At 36.1% G+C, this 26,677-nt stretch overlaps 2 protein-coding genes across 3 annotated transcripts; one reads left to right on the top strand and one right to left on the bottom strand.

Annotated features, from left to right (window-relative positions):
* Positions 1-1,077: 1,077 nt before the first annotated feature.
* On the bottom strand, positions 1,078-2,283 carry LOC133299953 (protein VACUOLELESS GAMETOPHYTES-like). Its single transcript, XM_061499444.1, has one exon. It carries the CDS (start codon positions 2,164-2,166, stop codon positions 1,390-1,392), a length of 777 nt encoding a protein of 258 aa, XP_061355428.1. The 5' UTR covers positions 2,167-2,283; the 3' UTR covers positions 1,078-1,389.
* Positions 2,284-11,953: 9,670 nt separating this feature from the next.
* Positions 11,954-26,643, top strand: LOC133299868 (probable CoA ligase CCL6). Of its 2 annotated transcripts, XM_061499367.1 has the most exons (20): positions 11,954-12,253; positions 13,029-13,092; positions 13,431-13,520; positions 13,689-13,745; positions 13,874-13,922; positions 14,092-14,168; positions 14,871-14,942; positions 17,377-17,416; positions 17,507-17,601; positions 17,738-17,902; positions 18,534-18,644; positions 18,743-18,830; positions 18,971-19,037; positions 19,111-19,186; positions 19,260-19,377; positions 19,668-19,913; positions 24,899-25,038; positions 25,220-25,402; positions 25,501-25,620; positions 26,402-26,643. In XM_061499367.1, exons 1-20 carry the CDS (start codon positions 12,105-12,107, stop codon positions 26,447-26,449), a joined length of 2,055 nt encoding a protein of 684 aa, XP_061355351.1. In that variant the 5' UTR covers positions 11,954-12,104; the 3' UTR covers positions 26,450-26,643. The 2 variants fall into 2 exon arrangements, with proteins under 2 accessions (XP_061355351.1, XP_061355357.1); XM_061499373.1 differs by lacking the exon at positions 14,871-14,942.
* The last annotated feature ends 34 nt before the right edge of the window (positions 26,644-26,677 follow it).

The following is a 26,677-nucleotide window of genomic DNA, read 5'->3' as shown; positions in this document are numbered from 1 at the left end:
TCTGTGCGCCAACTCTCGAGCACCGGGCGCCAGGTTGGCGCGCCGTACGCCGCCTCCCGTGCGCCGTGTGCGGCCGAAACAGAAGCAAATCGTCGATTTGGCGCCCCGTGCGCCAGGTACCGCGCCCTGTGCGCCAACCTCCGCGCGTCGTGCGCCAGCGGGAAATCTGGTTTTTCCGTTTTTGCTCCTTTTTGCGGCGTTTCGTGCTATTTAACATATAACTTGAGTGAGAGCATGATTGAGAAGGAATAATCAATATTTCTTGCATTTAATGAATATTTTCACACATTTATGATTAATTCCTTGCTTCTTTTAAGTTAGAAAACATCATCTGCTAGACTCACATCAGCACCAACCTTCAAAGTACGCCCCAGCTTGTTATCTATCTTCCAAAGAATATGCTTATTATAAGATCAATTGGTGTTCCTAGAGTCTTGATCTAAAACCCCCCACCCATTTTACAAATTTCTTCCTTAGGAAAAAATCTTTGGTCTCTAACACTGCATTATCATGTTATAGTCTACAGTCATCTAAGGACCCTCCTCGAAAGCAAAATGATACTCAAGACAGTTGGAAAAGAACAGTAATAAATAATTATTTTCCATGTCAATTAACCCTGCAGGTGAGATAATTTAAGTAATCCGGCTTATCTAGCCATAAAATAATTTATTTTTTAATAGTATTTTACACAAAATGGTATATCATGCACTTTGGTAAGTCATATTTGTAAGTTATGACTTTGTCTAAAATAATATTAAAAAAAATTATTTCATAGCTAGTGGTATACGACTTCATAAATATATTAAAAAACAACTTCATATTTAGCTGTTTCATTTTCACATCACTCCGCATAATGAATCGTTATTTCCCAGCTACATTATTTGAGAGTTTAGAAAATACATTGCATTAATTGAGTGAAAAAGCTCACCAAGATAGTTGGATGGATAAACTTTGAATTGAGTTCATGAGATTAACAATATATTCATTACATAATTTTAAACCATCTAATGAATTGTACTGAGATTGCAGGAATTTTCCACACATGAAAACCCAAAACTTTCCCGGAAAAGTAATCCAAGATAAAAACTCATATTGACATATTCATCACATAGTTTTAAACAATATTTAGGATTTGGAGCAACACAGCCATAGTTACTAACTTACATCTTCTACGTACACATAAATTAAAACTTCATGACCTAATATGATATGAAATTGAGTATCTCATGTGACATGATATCACGTAAGAGGATATCAATCGTCCAGATATAAACTAAGAGTTAATTTTTTATTTATTTATATCTCATCGACTAAAATACTCTCTTATAAAACTCATGTCACGTGAGAGGATTCATTCAACTATACACCAGAGATTCTCAACCTTGCAAATCAAGCCCGTGACATCAATGACCCCATAATCCCAGCAATCAGAGCCGTTGGATCTCCTAACACTGCTGATACCACAATCTGCACAGCCAATCCAGCCATCTCACAGCATTTCCTAACCTTCCCTTTGCTTCTACTATTATGAGTACTCTGCAGAGTATTCTTGAGGCTAGGAATCCCAGTCTCCACCATTTTCCTTCCATTGTTACTTCCAACATAAATCTCATGCCAACTTTCCACAATCATCTCCCTCACACACGCCACATGCAGATTATACTTCTTGCAAGAAGACCTATAACTCCAGCTTCGACCCTTTTGCCCACAACGGTGACATGGTGAACTCACTTTCCTATATAGATATAGCTTCACTTCCCCATCATCAAGCACCATTGGAAGCTTAGCACAACAAGGGTGAAGGTCAAAACCACATGACATGCAATGGTAAACGAACCCTGTTACACCCTTCTCACATGCATTGCAATAACGTGGTGTGTCACCAGGTGGCTTAGAGAGAAACTGGAATGAACATTTGGGATAGAAAGGGTGGAACAAAGATGGTGAAGGTATAGCACAGTGCATGTGAAGATCATAGTCACAATTGGAGGAGCACTTGTAGCGTGAGCCTATCCCAACTTCCTTGCAACCATCACATTTGAATGGGAATTCAGAGTACTCAAACCTGAGCTTGTGTTTTGGGTGATTGAAATGGGATATCTCACTGCTTTTCATGTTGCTCATGTTTGTGTGATCTTTCTGATGAGAATTGAATGTTGAATACATTAGAATATATGAAGGGGGTGTGATATGGAATCCTGGACCTTTTTATATAAGGAAGGGCAGTTATTACAGTGAGCTTTGAACTTTGGTTTTTGGGTTTAATTTTAGCTTATGGTTGAAGCAATTGGATAGGAATTATGCTCCTTTAGTGATGGAGGTGATGGTGGTCATGTTGGTAAATAGAGTTCATGGGAATATTGGGTCAACACATATGAAGAGAGAAAGAGGCAGACATAAGGTATATTTCATTAGGTCATGCCCCACAAGAGAATATATACGAAATTTCTTTACTTTAGATGATATATTCTTAATCAGAAACTTGTTGCACAAGTTTTCAATTTGCTTATGCACTTAAGAATTGGTTATTAATATAATGGAGTTTATGTGTATAAGAAGAAATGGTAAATAGCAGTGCAGATATTTTTTTAGTTATATATATAACTAATGATTTATTCTAATGTTTGAAAGAAGGTTACAATAACCTTTAGTATTTATTCTCATCTTTTGACAATAGGGTGTTTTAAAATGAGGCAAAGAATGAAATCCTCTCTTGATATATGTCTAGTTGGATTCATTGAGCTGAAAGTTAAAGATGATGATATATATATATATAGGGAATGACATGCACGCAATCTCAAAGTTTTGAAAGAAAGAAAGGAACGTTCGAATAAATTCCTTATCTTTAAATTGTCTTCTAGCTTCTAATCTTTTAGGTGGAATTGGATCCAGGGGAGAAATTTTAACCTGTTTTTTGGTCTTATCCACTTGTATCTTCATATAGAATGCTAATAACCCATAATGCAAATCTAAGGATCGATTGATTCTTAATTAAAGAGATATTATATTTTGTAATATTTATTAAGCTACATAACAAGTTGGTTTAAACTTATGAGGCTACAGGATCTTGTGGGTATAACTTTACTATCACCAATTGCGGGGCTAGAAAATATTGTGAGAGCGGGCGATAAATTCAAAATTCACACTAAATTAGGCAAGGTAATGCAGTAGTGGATTCATAGTCAGATTTGAAGAATTCTCTAAATTTTCTTCGTACATAAGGAAAAATAAGGATGAAGAGAATGAACTTATGTTATACTACATTTCTTTTAAGCTTGAATGTAATTTAAGACAAATATTTGATGAACTTGAAAGAGCGCGATCACTTATCCTAACCTTTCCATTTTTAGAAATTGACAATCGCGCAACACATATAAACCGAAAATGAAAAGAGAAAGGGAGAGAGTTTCACCAACAAAAATTCTCATCTAAATGCGAAGTATGAGTCGTACACTTACCATCACCAATTTAAAAAGCATAACCAAAGATGCACTACAGCTACAACGTGTCACAAAGAGAAAGGAGTTTCATAGTGGGCGCGATGAATGATTGTAGAATATATATATGCTATACTGCTTCTTTAAGAACAAAGTTAGGAGAATCAAGCAATCCAGTTGAACAAGCATAAGGAGGTTTTTTTTTTTTTTTTTTTTTTTTTATCTGTTTTCATATTTTGACCATTTTTTCTTTATGTTTTTATTTTACCACATAAACAAACATTAGAATCTTCCAGAAAGTGCGAGGCATTTGTTTTGGTACTTACATGATCCAATTCTTCTGCAACAATTGTACTTGCAAGAGATTAAAGTGTAAGTTGAATGTGATTCTCTTTTCTACTCTGCGTCATTTGTACTCATTTCTCTCTTTTTTCTTTGTTAAGAATGAAATTGTTCCTTCCAACTTCCCTTTATCCTTTCAAAATAAGTAACTAACCATCTTTAGCAATTAAGCTGAAACATTATTTCTTCAGTTTTGTGTGCAAAGATGCATATTATAAGAAAAAGGATGAAAAAAATAATAAAAACATGGCAACCTAGTGCTGTTATGCTTTCTTAATATTTCCAAAAATAAAAAAAAACATATATTATATTATAAGTTTCTTATGTTATAGGACAAACTTATAACCCTGTAGCTCAAACAAATGTGGGACCCACTAATTTTAAATAAAAAAGGCTGATGGAACTGATTTTTATATCTTTCGTGAAATAGGATAAACTCATTTCCCATAATATATACAATAAAATTCATATTGAAATTATAATCAATATAATGTATAAAAAAAGGGAAATACAACAATAATGTTACGGGACAAAACAAAAGTTTTCAGTAGAGACAATAATAAGGAGAGAGAAAGTGAATTGAAAAAAGAGAAAAAAATAAACGGGTAAATCTCACCAGTTGATTGTGTCTGTGGAGAATTAATTTTTTTCTCTTGTAACATTATATATATATATATATATATATATATATATATATATATATATATAAATTCCATAATAAAATAGTACTACTCTAAAAAAAATAAGAAAATAGTACTACTCTAAAAAAATAAGAAAGAAGCTATCCACTCATTTTTATCAACTCTTGAATATTGCAATTGGCACTTGGCGGTTTCTTTTCCAAATGATTTTTGTTGAGACCATTAGTTGAGACTTCCCACACACATTGATTTTGGTTACTCAAAGTCTGAAACTGAACCTAAAGCCAAGAGTGCGGTTAGAACCCTAATAGCTCTATCAAATGCACTTAAATTTTGGCTACATGGCAAAGTAAAAGAAGGAATTCAAGGAGAAGCTGACAAATCAGCAATATGGTGACGTGGCAACTGAAGAGAGTTTTTTCATGTTGCTGACATGTGAATCATACAACTCGAGCTTTAGATTTTTATGTTATAAATAGCTTAATTCTTTGATTAAAATTTCACATGAGAAAAACATGTAGATCAAGTGAATGTTAATTAATTATATTAAGGTGCCACGTGTCACGTGGATCCGTTTTACAAAACCCACTTGAAAAATGGACTAACGGGTCTCTTGATTGTACTCTTTAAGGACTATAGGATGCATTTTTTCATTCTTCTACAGACTAATGTTCTGTGTCGTGTTTATTTAAGAGACTGATTTAGGGGTTTATTCTTTATAAAAAAACAAAAAAAAAGAGTTTAAAGAGTGGAAACTATCTCATTTTCACCTAATGAATGTTATAGTAGTGTGTAAATAATGTTTTTTTTTTTAATATTAACCGGAAATCTGATTAATTCAGTTTTAGATTTGAATCTCTTCACCTTCTCTAAAAGTTGTGATTCTTAAGAATCATATCCGCTATTTTGTGAGGAGGTCAAATCCTGAAGTTTAGCTTTGTCGCAACTAGACTAATAACTCTTGTTACTTTTCTCTTCAATTAAATAAATATCCCATGTTAATCATCCCTCGTCTTTATAAGTAATATTTTGAGAAGTTTTGGATGATATTGAGAAATTCATGTGATAAGCTAGTTGCATAAGGAATGATTATTTTGGTGTTAGTGGATACTTTGTTTTCACCATTAATTTGTCTTAATTCCCTCTCAAGTTATAGTTTTTTTTGTATGGGAAATAATTTTCTTATGTTGTAGAAACAAGATTGCAAATGGGACCCATAGGTAAGAGGAGGGAGAGAAAAAAAGAAATAGGACTCACACATCTTTTGTGTGTGTAAAAAATTTAGTTATCCCATACAAAATGAGATAAATATAACTTTTTTTGTATAGTAGACTAGTAGTGGACCTGAAAGTAGCATACATAATTATAATTACCATGAGCTAGCATCACATGTTCTTAATCCCAAACATAGTTGTATTCACAATACAAAACCCAGCCCATTAGGTTTCATGTTGGGCCAAATAGACAAAAACGTACGGTCACGGCATCGCCTGGTCCTCTCTTTTCATTAATTTTTTTTTTAATGATCTTGTTTAATTTTAGTTTTAAATTGTATTATTATTATTATTATTATTATCAATCCTTTTTACTATCATTTAATCATGGTTGTCCACTTATCGTGTATCTAAACGATTTTCACCAAATTAAACATAATTATATGATATGAAAAAAAAATTAATCATTTAAAAAAAGAATAAATACCATTTTCGGTCATCAGCAAATTTTACGATGCTCGCTTTAGCCCTTAGTAAATAAAAAAGCTATTTGTGGTCCCTAAAAAATTCAAAGTGGACCCATTTTAGTCCTTTTGAGAGACTAATATGAGTTTTTTTTTGAATTTGTGAGGGACTACGATTTTAACTAAATAGGTCTATTTTGAATTTTTTAGGGACCACGAATAACCTTTTTATTTGCTAGGAACTAAAGCGGGTATCGTGAAATTTGCTGAGGACCAAAAAGAGTATTTACTCCTAAAAAAATATGGACATTCTAGCATGTCATTCAATTGAGAATTGCAATTACAATATCGAGAAATTCTCAAGTACAAAATACACTATACCACTAAACTTATGCCGTGTCACTTATACGTGCACCACCATTGCTTTTTTATATCTATAAATGATCAGAATTAAAAAGTAAAATGTGTAATTAAATTGAAAAATGATAATGACCTATATAATTGATGTTACACAAACTTAATTTTTGTTAGATTTGTAATCTCTGGCCGCTTCAAGAATCAATGACTATCCTTACATACTAACACGAGACTTTTCAGTATGTTTTGTCCTCACTCGCACACTTCCTGAGAAAACTTCCCAGGAGGTCACCCATCTCAGAATTATTGCAAGTCAAGCATGCTTAATTATGGAGTTCTTCCGTTCTGGACTACTGAAAAGTAGATGCATCTTGTTAGTATAGGTAGTATAAATTAATTCTTATAAGCTATCCCCAACTGTGCAGTCTCATACCTGCACAGTCTTCCCTCTCTTTCGGGTGTCAATTTGATTCATTAATGTACTCCCACCGCTAGAAGCCTACCAGGAGCCGCTCCTTGTCTGTGCTTTTGCGCACCGGCAATCTCCCTGCCCTCGTCAGCACCCAGGATGTTATATGCCCACCAGCTTCCGCCTGGTTCATCCTTGAACCACACCATACTGGAAGAGAGGCCCTGCTTTGATACTACTTGTAACGCCCGGCCGCTTCAAGAATCAATGACTATCCCCACATACTAACACGAGACTTTTCAGTGTGTTTTGTCCTCACTTGCACACTTCCTGTGAAAACTTTCCAGGAGGTCACCTGTAAGAACCCGCACCGTTAATTAAGGAATTTAATTATAACTTATGAGAAAATAGTAAATGATTCCATAATTGACCCTAATAATTATTATGAGGTTTTAATAATTATAGTAAGCGATAATAATGCTGAAAGTCATTTTTCGGAAGAAAAGTGCAGATACCGGTTCTGCTAGTCGGTATAAATGAGTACCGAAAAAGTGTCCCGGAAAATTAAAGTAAGTGCATGATAATTACTAGAATGATGTGTAGGACTTGTAAAACGAGTTTCAAGTCCAAATAATGAGAACTGGTGCTAGAAACCGGTACTGGCTTAGAAAAGCGCCTACCAGAAAGGTGCTCAGAAAATTATAAGAAAAATATGATAAATCTTAGAAAATTATGTAGTTTCATAATCCAAAGTTTGGGATTAAAATGCTAAGCGTAGCAATTAAAGTTAATATTGTGTGTTTAATTATTAAACCACTATATAAGCCTTAGTGGGCACTAAACCCTAGGCCATATTACATTCTCTACGTGAGGGTGGCTGATCAGCTTGGCTGCTCCTTGGGATTTCTTCTCCATTTTGGGTCCAAGACACTTCCTTTCTTGATTTTCTTCACACTTTCACTTGGGAGACACTTGGTGAGGGTGAGAGCTAGCTTTGGGACTCCATTGCTGGTCTTTTTTGAGTTGAAAGAGCTGCTGTGAGTGAGGTTTTGAGGTTGACTTGGGTTGGTTGTTTGTGGGAGCCTTTGTTTTGGCATTGTGAGGTCCAAGAAGCTTCCTTTGTGTTGAAAGGCCCAAGCTTGTTGATCCATTTTCGTGCACCTTGTTGAGTCAGTCTTGAAGGGTTGATTGTGAGCTCCAAAGAGCAACCTCTTCTTCTATTTTGAGCTGGGGTATGTGTACCAACCTTTGATCATGAGTTTAATGCTTAAAAATGAAAGCTTGATGCATGTTAAGGCTTAAAGATGATAACTTGTTGTTGGGTAATGTTGAACACACCTAGAAATGCATGTTTAGGTGCTTTAAATCGTCCCAACCTTGGATGGATATCTTCACGAAATGCATTTTCTGCATTCTGTCGTGAAATATCCGGATATGTGCCCGATGAATATCCGGATATGTGATATCCGGATATGGGTTTTGAGTATCCGGATAATAGATATCCGGATATGGGATTCTGGATATCCGGATATTGGATATCCGGATATGCACAGTGAGATATCCGGATATTGAATATCCGGATATGGTCCTGAGGAATATCCGGATATTCTGGGATTTCGTAGAACAGTAGCTGTGCTGTGTGTACAGTAGGCTATTGGGGGTTTGTGGACCCTAGATTGATGAGGTTGGACTTCTGTAATTAATGATTTAAGTCAGAATCGTTGTGATTAAGGACTTATGGCTTGGTATGGAGCCTTAAGACGTAGAACGTAAGGAAAGGCGTTGTCTTTAAGTTATATGCTTGTGTTGCATTATTATTGATATAGTATTGGTCCATAACAGATTGTGAATCTGCTGTGTTTGGACTTTGAGCTGTGGACTCTTGGCTTTTGGAGTTAGCTTGCAAGGTAAGCTTTCGTGTCCTCGGTTTAGCCATGTTGTGGTTCCACCATGTCCCATGTGGGTATGGTTTATGCATGTTGTGTACATGCTTTTAGATATTTGATATGTTGATTGAACTTTACATGTAATGGCTTTTAATATGCATGTGTTGTTTCATCTTGATGGGAAGCCTGAGTATGTAGCGCCATACAAGACGGTGTACCGGGGTGAATACAAGTGGTACTTGCACGGTGTGTAGGTGATAGACGTATACCTGCACTGTCTCTGGTCAGTAGATTAGTAATGACACACATGGCATGATTATCTTCTGCATTGCATTGTTTTAGAAATGATAAATGATAAACTGCTTTTGAACTTGTATTGCACATGTAAGTGAGCTTAGGTGGAAGATCCTTGAGGACTCACTGACTTACTGAGATTTCTAGATTAGAGATCTTACCCCACGTTTGGGGAATGCTTATTTCAGGATCAGGTAGTACGTGTACTGATGCTTCAGGCGACAGGAGGCCGGAGCTTAGCTGATTATGTTTTACTGCTTTATGTTAGCATGACTGGATTTGGATGCTGTTTATGTTTTCCGTTATTTATGATATGTTGTTGCTGAGACTGATGTTGGGCATGTTGCCTTATTTGAGTGAGCATGGGGATTGTCTATGACACTTTCTGTTAGTACTTTTAGATTGGAGTTGTATAAACTGTTAGATGGTCCGGTCTACATTGTTGTAGTCCCGTGACTAGAGCCACACTTATATTATCTATGTTATGAGGTTTTTCAGTTAGCTGTTTTATTACAATTACATCCAGACGATGTTTTATTAATTGATTATTAAGCAAGTTGGTAATGTTAATGGCATCATAATTGAAAAGAAAAAGTAATTCCGCATTTTTAATTAAGCGCAGCTTAATACGATATTATGATAACATTATCGGATATATACGGGGTGTTACATCACCCATCCCAGAATTACTGCAAGTCAAGCACGCTTAATTATAGAGTTCTTCCGTTCTGGGCTACCAAAAAGTAGATGCATCTTGTTAGTATAGGTAGCACAAATTAATTCTTATAAGCTATCCCCAACTGTGCAGTCTCATACTGCACAGTCTTTGGAATCCCTCTCTTTCGGGTGTCGATTCGATTTATTCATGTATCTCCTGCTGTTGGAAGTCTGCCAGGAGCCACTCCTTGTCTGTGCCCTTGCACACCATGCCCTTGCGCACCAACAATCACTCCCCATCCTCGTCAGCGCCCGAGATGTTACAAGATTTCTCTATCGATTCAGTAATTACTCGACTAATTTGTTAAATTGAGTAGAATCACAAGGATAATAAAGTTTTCTCTATCAAGATTTTAATTAGGGATTATTGATTAAGCTAAAATAATTTGTAATAAATCCACGTGCTCAACACAGAATGAACTTATTAATCTGTCATAGATTTAAGGGGCTACAAAATCAACGTATTAGGAAGGAAATTCCAAGTTACGTCTAAGCTGTGTAACCATACCCCCTTGTGAATTTTTTTAAAAGAAATAAATATTCTAATTATTGTCTATTGTATTATTCATTTGTAGTGTCCACATATGCCGTTCGCAATTAATGTTGCATGGAACATTAAAGGTAGCACAAAAAGTTAGGTGTAAGTGGCTATCTTTTCAATTGGCCAATAATTTGATGTACTCTCTTTTTATTGTCCATACAATATCTCTATTACCACTGAAGAAAGTTTGACGTAGTTCGAAAAAGGGTGTATCCCAGAAGATGTTTCTAATAAATGTTTGACAGAGTCGTTTTGACAAATTTCTTTGCCATGACTGTTCAATCAAGATCGGTTCAACCATCTACTGGACTATATGCTTACTTATATTAAGCTACTTTATACGTATATATTGTTAACATTGGCACGGCATCGTATTAATTGCACCTAATAATAAGTTTTGTTGCACCAATTCCTAACTACATGCATCAATTATATATTCCTACCTATAACTTAACAAACAATCTTTTTTCTTCTTTTATGGTTTGCCACCCCATTGATTATTTTCATTTTTCATTTCATATTTACCAAGTTGGTAAAATGTTACAAATTGGGTAGACAAAAAGTACAAGAAAACGTTACACAACTAGCAAGTATTAGGACACAAATATAAAATAAAGTAATTACGTTTGACTAGATTTTCTGCTGAAATTCTCAAACAAAAGTACAGAATGAAAGGCCGGCATTGGATATGATTTTCTTTTTTAAGGAAATAAAACTTTAAACTACACACTCAATTAATGCGTTTGGATGACATCTTCATCCTCATCACAACAACATGTTTGACTAACATTAGCAAGATATCATGCTGGATTTCAGGGTGCATTATTGGCCAGCCAAGTGGCTTCATTATCAGCAATGACGGTCATTAATAGGCATGCATTAACGTACGAGATATTATATGTTCATTTTTCAGAACATAGGAAGATTTTTTTTTTCAAGCCTCCATATAATATAAGGAGAAGAATATTATAACAATCAAAGTTGTGTTACTGCCAATCAATTTCACCGTTAAATCGATTATGTTGATTCAACGGTTATATTTATTTTCATCTTTGTATGATTATGATTCTCCATATTTAAAGTGAAAGCATTAAATATGAGAAATCATAACCATACAAAGGTGGAAATAAATATAAAGTATTAAATTTGAGAAATCATGACCATACAAAGATGAAAATAAATATAACCGTTGGATCAACATAATCGATCTAACGATGAGATTGATTAGTAGTAACTTGATAGTAACATAACTTGATTGTTACAATATCCTTCCCCATAATATAAACATAGGACAAAGTCTATAGTTTTTTGTTTAATTTCTTACCAATTTAAATCTAAATAATAAAAATAATAACAGAACCAAAGGTTATTTGCCTCTCTTTTTTTTCTCTGTTTATGATTTTGTCTACTGTGATAATGGAAAGGGTAGCTTCACCAAACTTTCACAGCCAATATAAATGCTTAGAGGGGGGTCATGAGTTGCTGAAAAACATGCAAACAGAAAAAGACAGAAACAGCTGAAAGAGGGTAATGAAAGAGCATTACAAATATTGTTCATATATTCTCAACCAAAAGTAATCATAGAATTCATTGCCTTTGGTTCAACTTACTTTCCCAACGCCCTCCCTGCAGGATCACATGCACATACATCTCTTTCTTTGAAAATTCATATATCTATACCCTTTACCTTAATTTATTGCAGGACACGGATATAAGTATATAACCCCACTTGTGTTTAGGACCATCATCATCATCACCTGTAAGACACAGTTCTGCACATTCCATTTCAGTTGCAGTTCACAATGCCAGAGGTTTACACTGTGAAGGTGGAAGAGGGAATGCCTGCAACTGATGGAAAGCCATCAGTAGGGCCTGTCTATAGGTGCATTTATGCCAAAGATGGTCTTTTGGAGTTGCCTTCTCATTCACAATCCCCTTGGGATTTCTTCAGGTCACTATAGTTTTGCTTAGTTTTCTTTTACAACAACAATAGTTTTTGGGAAATCTACTTCTCCTTTCTAGAAAATTTATGTGCAGCAGCCGATTTTAATTATGTAATACGAGTGGTACATAGTTATAACGGTGAAATAATTTTTTTTCTCTTCACCACGTCAGCTCGACAATGTCTGAGGAAAAAAAAAAAATAATTTTATTATTATAACTATGTACTACTCGTAATACATAGTTATAATCAATTGTTGCAAAAAAAATTTGTTAGAAACATTTTTGCAGGCACCCATAGTTTTTCTTAGTAATGCATAACGTTATTTTGTAAAAGCTTTTTAAAGTCAAGTGTTTAAAGGAAAACCTTTTTGTTTTAGTGGCACTCCAGAACCTGACAATGCAATGCATTGAATTGAATATCTTTTTATTTTTATTTTTGGTACCACACATAGTTAATCAGAAGTAGCATTATTAGTATTTCGTTTCAACCAACAATGATAATACTGAGGTCACTTAATTTATAGTTTTTGATTCACTAATATTAATTAATTTTTTATTGTTCATTTTAATTTCTCAATTTATCAATGGCATGTAATGTTCTTCATCAATTATATATTCCATAATTATGTGTCACATGGCTATTATGTGATAAATTTATAAAAAATTACACGTCACTATTTACTAGAATAAGTTAGATAAAAAACTATGATAATAACAATAAAGGGTAGTAGTATTTGGCTTTGAGCATTTCTTCTTAGCAGTTTTGATGCTTTCTATGGTAGGGACTCTGCTAAGAGAAACCCCAACAACCCAATGCTTGGAAGGCGTCAAAAAACCGATTCAAAGGTACCAATTTATTTATTTCTGTTCCATGCATAATAGTCTAAAGAATCAATTCAACCAAAAATTTTAAGTTGTACCTATCTGTGTTAACAAACTCCTTAAGACTTAATTAATTATTAATTAAATGGGTGCGGTGAGGATCAAACCCATGACTCTCGTACCATATAAAGAACTAATTCAATCCAAAAACTTAAAATGTTAAGTGATGACCTTTTTAATAGTTTATACTGCTCTCTAACATATAGCTTCAAGAATCAAGAGTCTAAACTAATGGGAAAAAAAAAAAAAAAAATTCACCTTAAATTCTGAAAAGTTATGTGAATATTGAGCTGAATTTGCAGGTGGGTCCCTATGCATGGCTCACATATCAAGAGGTTTATGATGCTGCCATCCAAATGGGTTCTGCCATGAGGAGCCTTGGTGTCAATCCTGTGAGTGTGCAACACTTTTTTCTCTTTCATTATACTTACATTGGGAATCACTGAATGTGATATTCATAATCTAACTAGTTGTTTTTTTGATATTCATAATCTAACTAGTTTTTTTTTTTTGTTTTTTTTTTTTTTTTTTTTTTTTTGTTTTTTTTTTTTTATCATTAGGGAGATCGTTGTGGCATATTTGGTTCCAACTGCCCTGAATGGATCATTGCAATGGAGGTAGAGCACTTTGTTTGTATCATCATTCTTCACTTTTCATCACAAATTCTGATATCTTATTGTAAATTAATTGGCTTTGTTAATTATTCCAATGGGGCTTTACCTGATTCAACTTTACTGTTTTGTAGGCTTGTAATTGCTGTGCAGTAACATATGTTCCTTTATATGACACTCTTGGTATGTGGTGTTTCCTTCCTTAACAAGTGTCTCAATGAAACATTTCTCCTATAGAATCTGAGGACACAAATAAGAGCATAGTTCATCAAGTTTATCTTTCTCAACACTCCTTCTCTCATTGTGTCAGTTAGGGAATGACTTTTCTATAACTTGGGTTTATGCTTAACAGGACCTAACGCGGTGGAGTTTATCATAAATCATGCTGAAGTTTCAATTGCATTTGTACAGGAGAAAAAGATTCCATCAGTATGTTCTAGTTCTTTGTGCACGAACTTTTACTATTTCAAGATGGACTATCTATAACATTTAATTGTTCTATTGTTGAAATTACCTTATGGACTGAATCAACCTGCATTTAATGTGACCCAGAATTTTGCTGTTTTTTTTATGGATTTTATAATTCTCATTTAACATGAGAATTACAATTTTCTTACACACCCTTCGATTTCCGCGCTGACATGAATCTTACATATAATTTTTTCTAACACATGGGTCCCACATGCTTTTTATCTCTACAACATAAGGTTTCAATTCTCCTTCAACATGAGAATTATAAAACCCTTTTTTTATTTAGTGATATGGCTTTTCTTGAAGCTTCAAACCACACTAGGACTCTGTTGGTTTTGGAGATGAAAAATATAATTGAGAAATGAGGTACAACTTTATTGATGCATAACAATACAACTTATAAAGAAAATAATAAAAAGAAACTGCTCACGACTACATAACTTCCCATCAATAGAAAAGAAAACTGCTCACCTCATAACTACCCATTAAAGCAGAAAAGTAACTGCTCACTACTTAACAACTCATTAAAACAGAAATAAAAACTGACTCCTAAATAATTAAAAATATTGCAGTTTCTAAAGCATGATTTCTAACACTCCTCCTTGCTTTTGGAGCTGCAAACACCAATCTTCTTCCTTAGATTTTCAAATTTGCTTGCAGGTGCACAAATGGCTACATTTCATTTTTGATAAATATTGGACAGCAACCTTGTTCCACGAATTGGTGGGTCTGGTGGGTCATCTTCTAACTCTTCTTGCCAATGTTCCACTCCTTGCTCTTTGCTTATTTGGATGAGAGGATCTGATTTCTGCTTACTCATGGATGCCTCTTGTGCTTGTTTCCAGTTCCACTTCTTATCTTCATGAAAATAAACATCTGAGTGGATCAACTGCAGCTTATTGGAGGCTCTCCAACTTGACTTAGGAAATGAATTTCTGTTTTGTTTGCCAAATTGAAAGGCATTACAATTTGCAAAGGTTGGTAAATAATCTGCAAAGGTTGGTAAATCATCTGAAAGCTCCTTCTTCATCAACAACATATTTGAGAGGTGACAATGGCCTAGTCTCTTGTGCCAAGTCTCAGTCACATTCTCCTCTGTGGAAATAGCAGCTTGCTCCTCCTTGATTGGTGCAGCTTGCTCTTCCTTGATTGGTTCAAATGAGAAACTCTTGCCTCTCATTTTTGCTTTGATGATTTCCTTTCCATTCTCATCGTGAATGAGACAAACTCTATTTTCGAAAAGCACTTTGAATCCTTTTTCAATCAATTGGCCAACACTCAACAGATTTTGTTGAATTTCGGGTACAAAAAGGACATCAGGAATAAACTTTGTACCTGAGCAACTTGTTATTGCAACAGTCCCCTTTCCTTTGACTGAAATATAATCACCATTGCCTATTCTGACTTTGGTGATATTGGTTGGCTTTAAATTTTTGAAAAGCTCCCTGTCATTGGTCATATGATTTGTGCAGCCACTGTCAATCAGCCAACTCTCACTCTCTTCGCTGCTTGCAAAACACGTTGCCACAAAGAGTTGATCCTCCTCCTCCTCCTCTTGATCAGCAACCTTAGCTTCTTCCTCTTGCTGTTGATTTTTGCTCTTGCATATGACTGCTTCATGCCCCATTTGATTGCACTTGATGCATTTAGCATCAGGTCTCTGCCAACATCTGAAAGGAGGGTGACCCATTTTGCCACAATGCTGACAAGGTGGGTAACTTTTCTTTTCACCCTTTCCTTTGTTGTAATTAGTTTGTTGGCTCTTGGCTAGAAGAGCACCTTCAATAGCATGATCTTCCCTCATCAATCTTCGCTGCTCTTGGGCTTGGAGAGCATGTAGCACTTCTGCAAAAGTAATTTTAGACAGATCTTTTGTGTTCTCCAACGAAGCAATAGATGCTTCGTACCTCTCTGGCACTGTTACCAGAATTTTCTCAACAATTCTGGAATCTGCAAAATTACCGCCCAGTAACTTTATCTTGTTGGCAATGCCCAACAATGTGTCTGAGTATTCCTTGATTGTTTCAGACTCTTTCATCCTTTGAATCTCAAATTCCCTCATTAAGTTAAGCACCTGCATGCTTCGAATTCTTTCATCTCCAGCATATTCTGCCTTTAGATAGTCCCAAATTGTTTTTGCCGATTTGAGAGTCATGACCCTAGTAAAGATGGTTGTAGAGATACCAGCAAAAAGGCATGATTTTGCCTTTGCTTTTCGGTTTTTTTTCTCCTTATGATTCTTGATCTGGGCCATGGTGGGATTGTCCGGCAGAGGAAGGACTTCATAATCCTCTTCTACAGCTTCCCAAAGATCCAAAGCCTCTAGGTAAGCCTCCATTTTGACGGCCCAAAGATCATAGTTTTCCCCATTGAAAACTGGAAGAGCTGCTTGGGAAAAACTTGTTTCATAATCCATTCTACAGGTCCCGTAAGAAAAGGGCTCTGATACCAATTGTTGGTTTTGGAGATGAAAAATATAATTGAGAAATGAGGTACAACTTTATTGATGCATAACAATACAACTTATAAAGAAAATAATAAAAAGAAACTGCTCACGACTACATAACTTCCCATCAATAGAAAAGAAAACTGCTCACCTCATAACTACCCATTAAAGCAGAAAAGTAACTGCTCACTACTTAACAACTCATTAAAACAGAAATAAAAACTGACTCCTAAATAATTAAAAATATTGCAGTTTCTAAAGCATGATTTCTAACAGACTCTCTGGTTATTCCTCACTGTTGATTCTCTCTTAGTGAATGTGCATATTATGGAAGGGTCATTTCTTTAGTTACAAAATGCGTTTATGACAATTATTTTGCTATATTCTGGATACTACCTTTAACATATAACTATCTTCATTTACAATCAACTATATGAGAAAGCCATTAGCAGCCTTTTTAGATGAATCATGTGCATAATTTATTTTATGATAGTTCTGTATGTCACTTGCTTAGAAAAGTAGTGCAAAATCAGTTTTCATTTTTTGAAGTTGACAAAATGTCACACCTATTGCCTTTCCTTCTTCACATTGTCATTTACTACATTTGGTTGTATTAGTAAGTTACCATTGAATTTCTTAAAGATAATTAGTTTATCATCTGAGACAGAATTGGGCATCTACATCCTTTTTTCCCTACTGAACTAATATCTTTTTCCACAGATTTTGTCATGTCTTGATCGGTGTTCTTCAAATCTTAAAAGTAGGTCAAGCATTGCTATCTTAATTACTCCAAGATTAAGTGTCTTTCCTCCATTTAATGCTGACCAACCTCTGTAAATTAATGGTGTAGCAATTGTGAGCTTTGGAAATGTTTCAACCACACAAAAGAAGGAAGCTGAGGAGCATGGCACATCCTGCTTCTCATGGGGAGAGTTTCTCCAGTTGGTAAGATGTTCAACCTGGTTATCACTTATCAGTTGTCTATTGGTGTTCAAGATTAGGATCAAGAACCATTTTGATTGAGTATTCTGAGATAATTTTTATAACAATTTAGTATCTCCCTTTTTATTCTTTTTTCTAGGGAAGTCTGGATTGGGATCTACCATCAAAAAAGAAGACTGACATTTGCACAATAATGTACACAAGTGGAACAACTGGAGAACCCAAAGGTGTCATTATTAGGAATGAGGCTTTCATGGCTGAAGTGTTGTCTATTGACCATATACTTTTCTTAACAGACAGAGTGGTAAGATAACCATTTTTTCTTGAATCTTCATTAGTTTCATGTTATACTTTTTTTGACTCCGGCAAACTCTGCCACGCTAATCTTTTTTGACTGTAATGTTGATAAATGTCTCAATGATTCTCAAACAGAAACATAATACTTAAAACCAATGCAATGACACTCAAACCCCAATGATATTTTAATTAATGGCTGGTGGAAGTCTTGATATAAGATATGATGAAAAACTATACTCATTGGCTGTATATAGTATATGCCCTGGAGGTTGTAGGTTAAACTCTATCTATTTCCCATGCATTAAACAAGTAGTTAAAACCAATGATGCAGCACCAGACTTAGTTAAGTTTCCTTGCATTAAGCTAAGAAAAGTAATGCTCATCATTCCTCTTAGTGATATATGTTAAATGAGCTAATGATAAAAGGGTAACCTGATGCTATAAAGCTCATGCTATGCACAAGGTCTAGGGAAGGGTTAAACCCATTGTATGGGTTTATAGTAGGCAGTCTTACCTTACATTAAATGGGTTAATCATATTCAAGATTAGCATAATGAGTAAAAGATAATGTTCAGTTTCTCATCTTTGTGAAACACTATAGTGCGGACAAGAAATATGTAACATTGTAATATTTTTAGGCAGCAGAAGACGATGTGTACTTCTCCTTTCTTCCTCTTGCTCATGTCTATGACCAGATAATGGAGACCTATTGCATCTTGAGGGGCTCCTCAATAGGATTTTGGCAAGGCGTAAGATTTTGATTCACTTAATGTAGTTAGTTTCTGGTTCATTCTTTAAGTGTTCTGTTTTAATTCTTCTTACGGAATTTTATCTTCAATTCTTGCAGGATGTCAGGTTCTTGATGGAAGATGTTCAGGCGCTGAAACCAACTATATTTTGTGGTGTTCCTAGAGTTTTTGACCGAATTTATGCTGGTAAGACAGGAATGCTTCTTATGCACTTCTCTTGTGTGACTACCATATTTGAATAATGATCTAAAAATATACTTTAAGTTTCTTATACTTGTGTAATTACATTATCCAATAAGCATTAACTAGAAGCTTTGCACCTGAAGGTATCAATAGCAAAGTTTCATCTGGAGGAGCATTGAAAAGTACACTATTTCAGTGTGCATACAACTAGTATGTTTTGCCACTAAACTCAAGTGTTTTAGTTATCTATCTGTGTGTAAACTAATCTGGAGTCTACTAACAGCAAGTTAAGATATCTGGAGAAGGGTCTTCCACAGGACAAAGCAGCACCTTTATTTGATAGGCTTGTGTTTGATAAGGTATACCACTAATCTTTATGAGTTATTTTCCTAAAGTTTGGTTTCAAAACTAAAATATTGGTTCTATTGATAGACAAAACAAGCACTAGGTGGACGTGTTCGAATCCTGTTATCAGGAGCTGCTCCTTTGCCTAGGCATGTGGAGGAGTTTATGAGAGTCACAAGTGGAACTACATTATGCCAAGGATATGGTATAGTATATGAATCTTCTGCTAAACATGTGTAGGAGGAGTTTACAACATTTAGATGATAACACTTCAATGTAGAATTTAATCAAAGTTATTTTGAATCATGGCTAAAGTTTGAATGAAAGTCATCTCTCATGAGAAATGGTTCCATCCTATAAAACAGTTTTAGCTTGATTTTTCTATTCCTTGATTTTTCTTCTTCTTATTTTATAGGAGTCCATTCCATTATAGTGGTCACATGTTAATTGTACTTCTCTATGTCATATTAATTTATTATCATTTTGATGTGACAGGTCTTACTGAAAGTTGTGCCGGGTGTTTCTCAGCGATAGGTGATGTGTTTTCTATGACAGGAACAGTTGGAGTACCTATGCCAACCATTGAGGCCAGGCTTGAATCTGTGCCAGAGATGGGATATGATGCACTTTCCAGTGAACCCCGTGGAGAAATTTGCCTGAGAGGAGTTACATTGTTCTCTGGTTATCACAAGCGTCAAGATCTTACTAAAGAAGTTATGGTTGATGGTTGGTTTCATACAGGTAAATCTCCAAGTTATTCTGGATTCAAACAGTGATTTGTAAATCAACCAAAAATTCTTTTTTTGGCCTTCATTAGAATTCTCCACTTGAATTTTAGTATTATTTATTATGGAAAATGATTGCTCCTTATGACCAAAAGATCACGGATTCAAGTCTTGGAAATAGCCTCTTTGTAAAAATATAAGAGTAAGGCTGCATATAACCAACTCTGACCCCTAGCCTCGCGAGTCGGGGAGCCTGTTAGGAGAAGAGTAAAACAAAGGATTTTTACTAAGGCAGAAGTCGTAACTTTTACATTCAAACAATAGATTTTTAAATTACAAAACTTGTAACTCTACAATAAAGACACTTAACATCACAATAAACTCACATAATTTCAGAAACTTAAAAACATAAAACTGACATTTAACGTTTGCTGAATTAAACCCATTAAAAACTAAATTGATTGCTGAATTAAACCCATTAAAAATTAAACTGACACATAACTCCACATTTAACGTTTATTCAACAAAACTCCCACGTAAACTTAAATGCTTCTGCCATCCTTCATGCCGATCAATTTCTTGTAGTTGTCAAGGAGTACCGTCGGTAGTGGTTTCGTGAAGATATCCGCGACTTGCTCTTGACTGGTCACGTGTGTTAGCTCCACATTTCCTTCCTTTACTTGATCCCGGATGAAGTGAAATCGGACGTCAATATGCTTGCTTCTTTCATGATTTACCGGGTTCTTGGCTAGCTCTATAGCCGACTTATTGTCAATTCGGATCACAGTTTGGCCGACTTGTTTTTCCTCCAGCTTGCTTAGCAAATTCCTGAGCCACATTGCATGACAAACACACCAAGATGCAGCTACATATTCAGCTTCACATGTCGACAGTGTCACAATAGGTTGCTTCTTTGAAATCCAAGTGAATGTCGTGTTGCCCATGAAAAACACATAATCAGCCGTGCTCTTTCGATCATCTACGTCTCCACACCAATCACTGTCAGAATATCCAATCAACTTGTATTTTGCCGAGCTCGAGTAGTGTAACCCGTGTGAAACTGTACCTTGAACATACCTCAGAATTCTCTTTACCGCCTTCCAATGTGTGTATCTTGGCTCCTCCATGAACCGACTTACTATGCCGACACTCAACGAGATATCCGGCCTCGTGCATGTGAGATAGCGTAGGCTTCCCACCAAACTTCTGTACTTGCTTGCATCAACACGGTCTCCTCCATCAAACTTAGAAAGTTTTGAACCGGGTTCCATTGGTGTTGAAACCGGGTTGCAATCTTCCATCTTGTACTTTTTCAAAATCTTTTTTGCATAAGCCTCCTGTGACACGAAAATTCCCTTCTCATTTTGTTTTACTTCCAAACCGAGAAAGAACTTCATAAAACCGAGATCTGTCATTTCGAACTCTCTTGTCATTGTGCTCTTGAACTCTTGTATCATCTTGGCATTGTTTCCCATAAAAATGAGGTCGTCAACATAAAGAGCCACAATTAACAAGTCTCCTCCATTTTTCTTGACATAAACAGCATGTTCATATGGACATTGTTCAAGTCCATTCTCTTTGAAATATTTGTCAATACGAGCATTCCATGCTCGTGGTGCTTGCTTCAACCCGTAAAGTGCTTTCTTCAATCTCAGCACCTTCTTCTCTTCTCCTGCCTTCATGTAGCCCGACGGTTGTTCCACATAAACTTCTTCTTCAAGAACACCATTCAGGAATGCCGACTTTACATCCATTTGATGTATTGGCCATCTGTATTGAGCAGCCTGTGAGATGAGTAGCCGAATTGTCTCCATCCTTGTAACAGGGGCAAACACCTCGTCATAGTCAATTCCAGCCTTCTGCTTATAACCTTTTGCAACTAGCCGAGCTTTATATCGTTCTATCTCCCCTTGAGCATTCATCTTCTTCTTGAACACCCACTTCACTCCAATGGGCCGACTTCCTTTTGGTAGCTCGGCTAACTCCCATGTGTTATTTCGGTCAATGGCTTCTATCTCCTCATCCATGGCGTCTTGCCATTTCTTATCTCGGATGGCTTCTTCAAAGCTTATATTTTCAGAATCTGCAAGAAGACAAACAAAATGTACCTCACTTGTTGACTCATATATGTCTTGTATGCTCCGCATCCTGGGTTGTCGTACCTCGTCTTCATCATCAGAAGCTTCAGGACTTGCCGGGTTGATAATTTGTGTTGTGATTCCGTCTTCAAAGTTTATCTCAGATGAATTGCTCCAGTCCCACTCATTTGCTTCATTGAGCTTTACATCTCTGCTCACTATGACTTTCTTGTTGACGGGGTCAAACAGCTTATACCCCTTTGTTTTTTCATCATATCCAATAAAAACATATTTCTTGCTTTTATCCTCGAGCTTGGTTCTAAGCTGGTCCGGTATGTGTGCATAGGCCACACTACCAAAAACTCTGAGATGAGCCACTGAAGGCTTTTGACCGCTCCATGCTTCCTGTGGTGTTTTGTCATCCAAGCTTGAATGTGGACATCGGTTCTGCACATACACAACACACTGCACAGCTTCCGCCCAAAACTCCTTCGGCATCCTTTTGTTCTTCAGCATTGACCGAACCATGTCAAGAATAATCCGGTTCTTCCTTTCAGCCACGCCATTCTGTTGTGGTGAGTATGGTGCTGTTAGAAACCTCCTTATCCCATGTTCCTCACAGAACGACATAAACGCTGTTGAGGTATATTCCCAACCTCTGTCAGACCGCACCGATTTGATATAGCTTCCTGTTGCTTTCTCAATCATCACCTTGAACTTTTTGAACACATCAAACACCTCGGACTTCTCCTTCAGAAAGTAAACCCAAGTTTTCCGTGAGAAATCATCAATAAAGGAAATAAAATACTTCTTACCGCTGAAGGAACCCGGATTGATGGGTCCACACAAGTCGGTATGTATTAGTTCCAGAGGTTGCTTAGCCCGGAATCTTGCCATCTTCTGAAACGTGGTCCTGGCATGCTTGCCAAGTACACAACTCTCACAAAACTTTCCTTCAAAGTTTATGTCAGGTAACCCGTCCACCATCTTTTTCTCTGCCAACTTGGTTAGACCACCATAATGTAGGTGACCAAACCGGAGATGCCAAAGTGACGCCTTATCTTCTACCTCGGCTTGTAAACATTCAACCTGTACACATTTCAAATTCAGTTTATACATACGATTCTTACCCATTTGAACTCGGACTATCATCCGACCTTGCTCATCTTTCAAATACAATACCCAGTCTTTCATAATAACCGCGTAACCTTTCTCCATCAGTTGACCCATGCTTAAAATATTGCTTTTTAGGTCGGGTACATAGTACACATCTCGAATTGAGCCAATTAACCCGTCCTTTTGTAGGAAACAGATCGTACCTCGGCCTTTTACCTCAACCTTTGAGGCATCCCCGAACGAAACATGTCCGGTTTCCACTTTTATCATCTCCTTGAAGAAGTGTTTATGTCCGCACATGTGGTTGCTCGCACCCGTGTCAAGATACCACTCCATGTCATCGTCAGGACTTCCTTCACTGTGTGTCATTAACAAGACACCATCCTTCATCTCGCCTTCTGTGGCTAGGTTGGACGTCTCCTCCACCTTTTTCTCCTCTCTGCATTCTCTTGCGAAATGTCCGACTTTGCCACAGTTGTAACACTTGTCCGAGTTACAATCTTTCGCATAGTGACCAAACTTTCCACATTTGTGACACTCGATGTTTGAATAATGTGACCGACCTCCTCGTCGACCTCGTCCTCGTCCTCTCCAGTTTTGTTGATTTGACTGTCCTACCTCATCACCATACACTTCTTGACTTCGGCCTCGACCTCTACCACCACGGCTAGTACCTCGTCCACTGCGGCCACGTCCTCTACCTCGGAAACTTTGAGAATAGAGCATCTTCTCATCTTTAATTGTTGCTTTGGTCTGAAGTACCTGCTCAAGAGTTTCCTCCTTCTTTTTCTTTCTTTGTTCATGCGCTTCAAGGGAACCCGCCAACTCGTCAATGGTGAGTGTAGACAGATCCTTGGACTCCTCTATCGCACAAACCACGTTTTCGAACTGGTCTGTCAAAGATCTCAAGATTTTCTCCACCACTCTGGTGTCAGGTATATCTTCTCCATTCCGTTTCAACTGGTTCACAATTCCTTGAACCCGGGCAACGAACCCGGATACTCCTTTTGTGTCCTTCATCTTCATTCCCTCCAACTCGGCACGAAGGGTTTGAAGCCGGACTTGTTTAACCCGGTTAGCTCCTCTATAGACATTTGCCAAGATGTCCCAGGCTGCCTTTGAGGTCTCACAATTTGCTATCTTCTCGAACCCGGATTCGTCTACAGCTCGGAAGAGCATGAATAACGCCAGCTTGTCTTTTGCACGCGTCTCTTTCAACGCTTTAGTTTGAGCCGCCGAATAGCCTCCAGTATCCTGTGGTTCTACAAAACCTGCTTGAACATTCTCCCAAGCGTCCTGGGATCCGAGAAGAGCCTTCATCTGGATGCTCCAATTCTCGTAGTTCTCCTTCGTCAACTTAGGTAGTGCCATATCACTCCCCCTTTCCATAGCTCTGATACCAATTTGTTAGGAGAAGAGTAAAACAAAGGATTTTTACTAAGGCAGAAGTCGTAACTTTTACATTCAAACAATAGATTTTTAAATTACAAAACTTGTAACTCTACAATAAAGACACTTAACATCACAATAAACTCACATAATTTCAGAAACTTAAAAACATAAAACTGACATTTAACGTTTGCTGAATTAAACCCATTAAAAACTAAATTGATTGCTGAATTAAACCCATTAAAAATTAAACTGACACATAACTCCACATTTAACGTTTATTCAACAGAGCCTTGTGTATCGTGGTGATTGCCCTTTAATAAAAACTCCTAACTTTCTCCACTATTTTTTAGCTTCATATACAACATATAGATTATTCCAGTTGCTACATTGGCTCTAAATGCAATATGTTTTGCAGGTGACATTGGAGAATGGCAACCAAATGGAGCCATGAAAATTATTGATAGGAAAAAGAATATCTTTAAATTGTCTCAAGGAGAATATATTGCTGTTGAGAATATTGAAAACAAGTATTTGCAATGCCCTCTTGTAACATCGGTATGGTTCTTCATCAATCACAGAACAGTTTGTAAAATTAGAGACGCATGAGTTACATTGCATTTTTTGTTGGACATTAAGATTTTAAGGAAAGATCATTTACAAAGTAGCATTGCAGTTACCTCAATTACTAAATTTATGTAGTTCAATAATGGATTAAAAAAAATTCTTCTGTTTGCAGATTTGGGTGTATGGAAACAGTTTTGAGTCATTCTTGGTGGCTGTGGTGGTGCCTGAAAGAAAAGCCCTTGAGGATTGGGCGCTAGAGCACAATTTAACTGGTGACTTTAAATCTTTATGTGAAAATCTAAAGGCAAGAAAATACATTTTGGATGAGCTCAACAGCACTGGTCAGAAACACCAAGTATGTATATATAATTCCCCATATTATGCTGCTAATTTCTACTAGTAAGATATTTTGCTTGTCCTTGCTACATCTAACATGAAAGAAACCTCTCTCAGCTTAGAGGATTTGAGCTGCTAAAAGCTGTTCATCTGGAACCAATTCCCTTTGACATAGAGAGAGATTTAGTAACTCCCACATTCAAATTGAAGAGACCGCAAATGCTCAAGTACTATAAGGTTTTGCTTCTTGTGCCTTGATCAATATTTCTTGTTGACTTTCTATTACACTTTATGCTATAAAGTTTTTGGGTTATATAACTCTCATGCAATACGAGATATGTTATCTCATGTTATAGATACAATCATGGGATGAGCCTCACTATTAATCAAAAAAGAAAAAAGAAAAAAGAGAGACACAAAAATCGATGAATCTGTAGGAAGTTATATTACTTTCATGCAACATGAGAGTACTATAACCCTTTTTTGGATAATGCTTTTATCATGTTGCATGAAAAAGCATTCCTCATGCCACATACCCTTAGAGATTTGAGCTTTTATTTTAGGGAAAATATTTTCTCTTTTTAAAGGAGAAAATTTTTCTGCTGTTAAAGACTCATAGTATAAATGAGGCCTACAAAATAGTGGAGAGAAAAAAAAATCAAGATGGGACCACTTATGTTATGAGTCACTAGTAGGAGAAAAATTTTCTCCTTTAAAAGGAGAAAATGTTTTCCCTTTATTTTATTTTCTTTTTCCTTTTGTTTAGTGTGAGACCCATTAAAATTGTGTCTATTTTAGGAAATTATTATCATCTATTGCATGAGAGTCTATTATCCCTTAATTTTTTTTCTTCTTGTTTCCGAGAATTAGTAATATGATTCATGATTTGTAACAAATGTGCATCAGTTTTGGCTTCCATGCATAAGAGTTAAGACGCAATGCTTATTTATGAATTCAAATCAAATGTTAAGAGTGCTTTAATAATTAAGAGTTACTCTTTGCCAACATTATTTTACAGGATCATATTGATCAACTGTACAAGGAAGCCAAGGGAACACAGGTGTGAGCAATGTGACAAGCTGGCTATATGCATTAATACAAATTTCTAGCAGTTAAAGGAAAATCCATTTGGTTTTCTGTACATTTTGGCTCATTATATTGTATTGATCAAAGTGAAAAGCTACAAAGATAGAAGTGGTCGTATGTTGAAACAGCAACTCCATATGTAATTCTTGTCAAAAATTAATAAGATTATTTCAAACTTCTGAAAAACTAGAAATTTCTTGACCCTAGC

Source organism: Gastrolobium bilobum, unplaced genomic scaffold (genome assembly GCF_033153095.1).
Source record: "Gastrolobium bilobum isolate Gb01-03AN ecotype WA unplaced genomic scaffold, APGP_CSIRO_Gbil_v1 utg19316, whole genome shotgun sequence".
Classification (NCBI taxonomy): Eukaryota; Viridiplantae; Streptophyta; class Magnoliopsida; order Fabales; family Fabaceae; genus Gastrolobium; species Gastrolobium bilobum.
This window is presented reverse-complemented; position numbering and strand designations above follow the sequence as displayed.

Coding starts and splice junctions, on each gene's coding strand:
- LOC133299868 (XM_061499367.1), top strand. CDS start 12,105: ATGCCAGAGGTTTACACTGTGAAGGTGGAAGAGGGAATGCCTGCAACT. Junction 13,093..13,430: donor GTCAAAAAACCGATTCAAAG/GTACCAATTTAT, acceptor CTGAATTTGCAG/GTGGGTCCCTATGCATGGCT. Junction 17,602..17,737: donor GGGGAGAGTTTCTCCAGTTG/GTAAGATGTTCA, acceptor TCTTTTTTCTAG/GGAAGTCTGGATTGGGATCT.
- LOC133299953 (XM_061499444.1), bottom strand. CDS start 2,166: ATGTATTCAACATTCAATTCTCATCAGAAAGATCACACAAACATGAGC.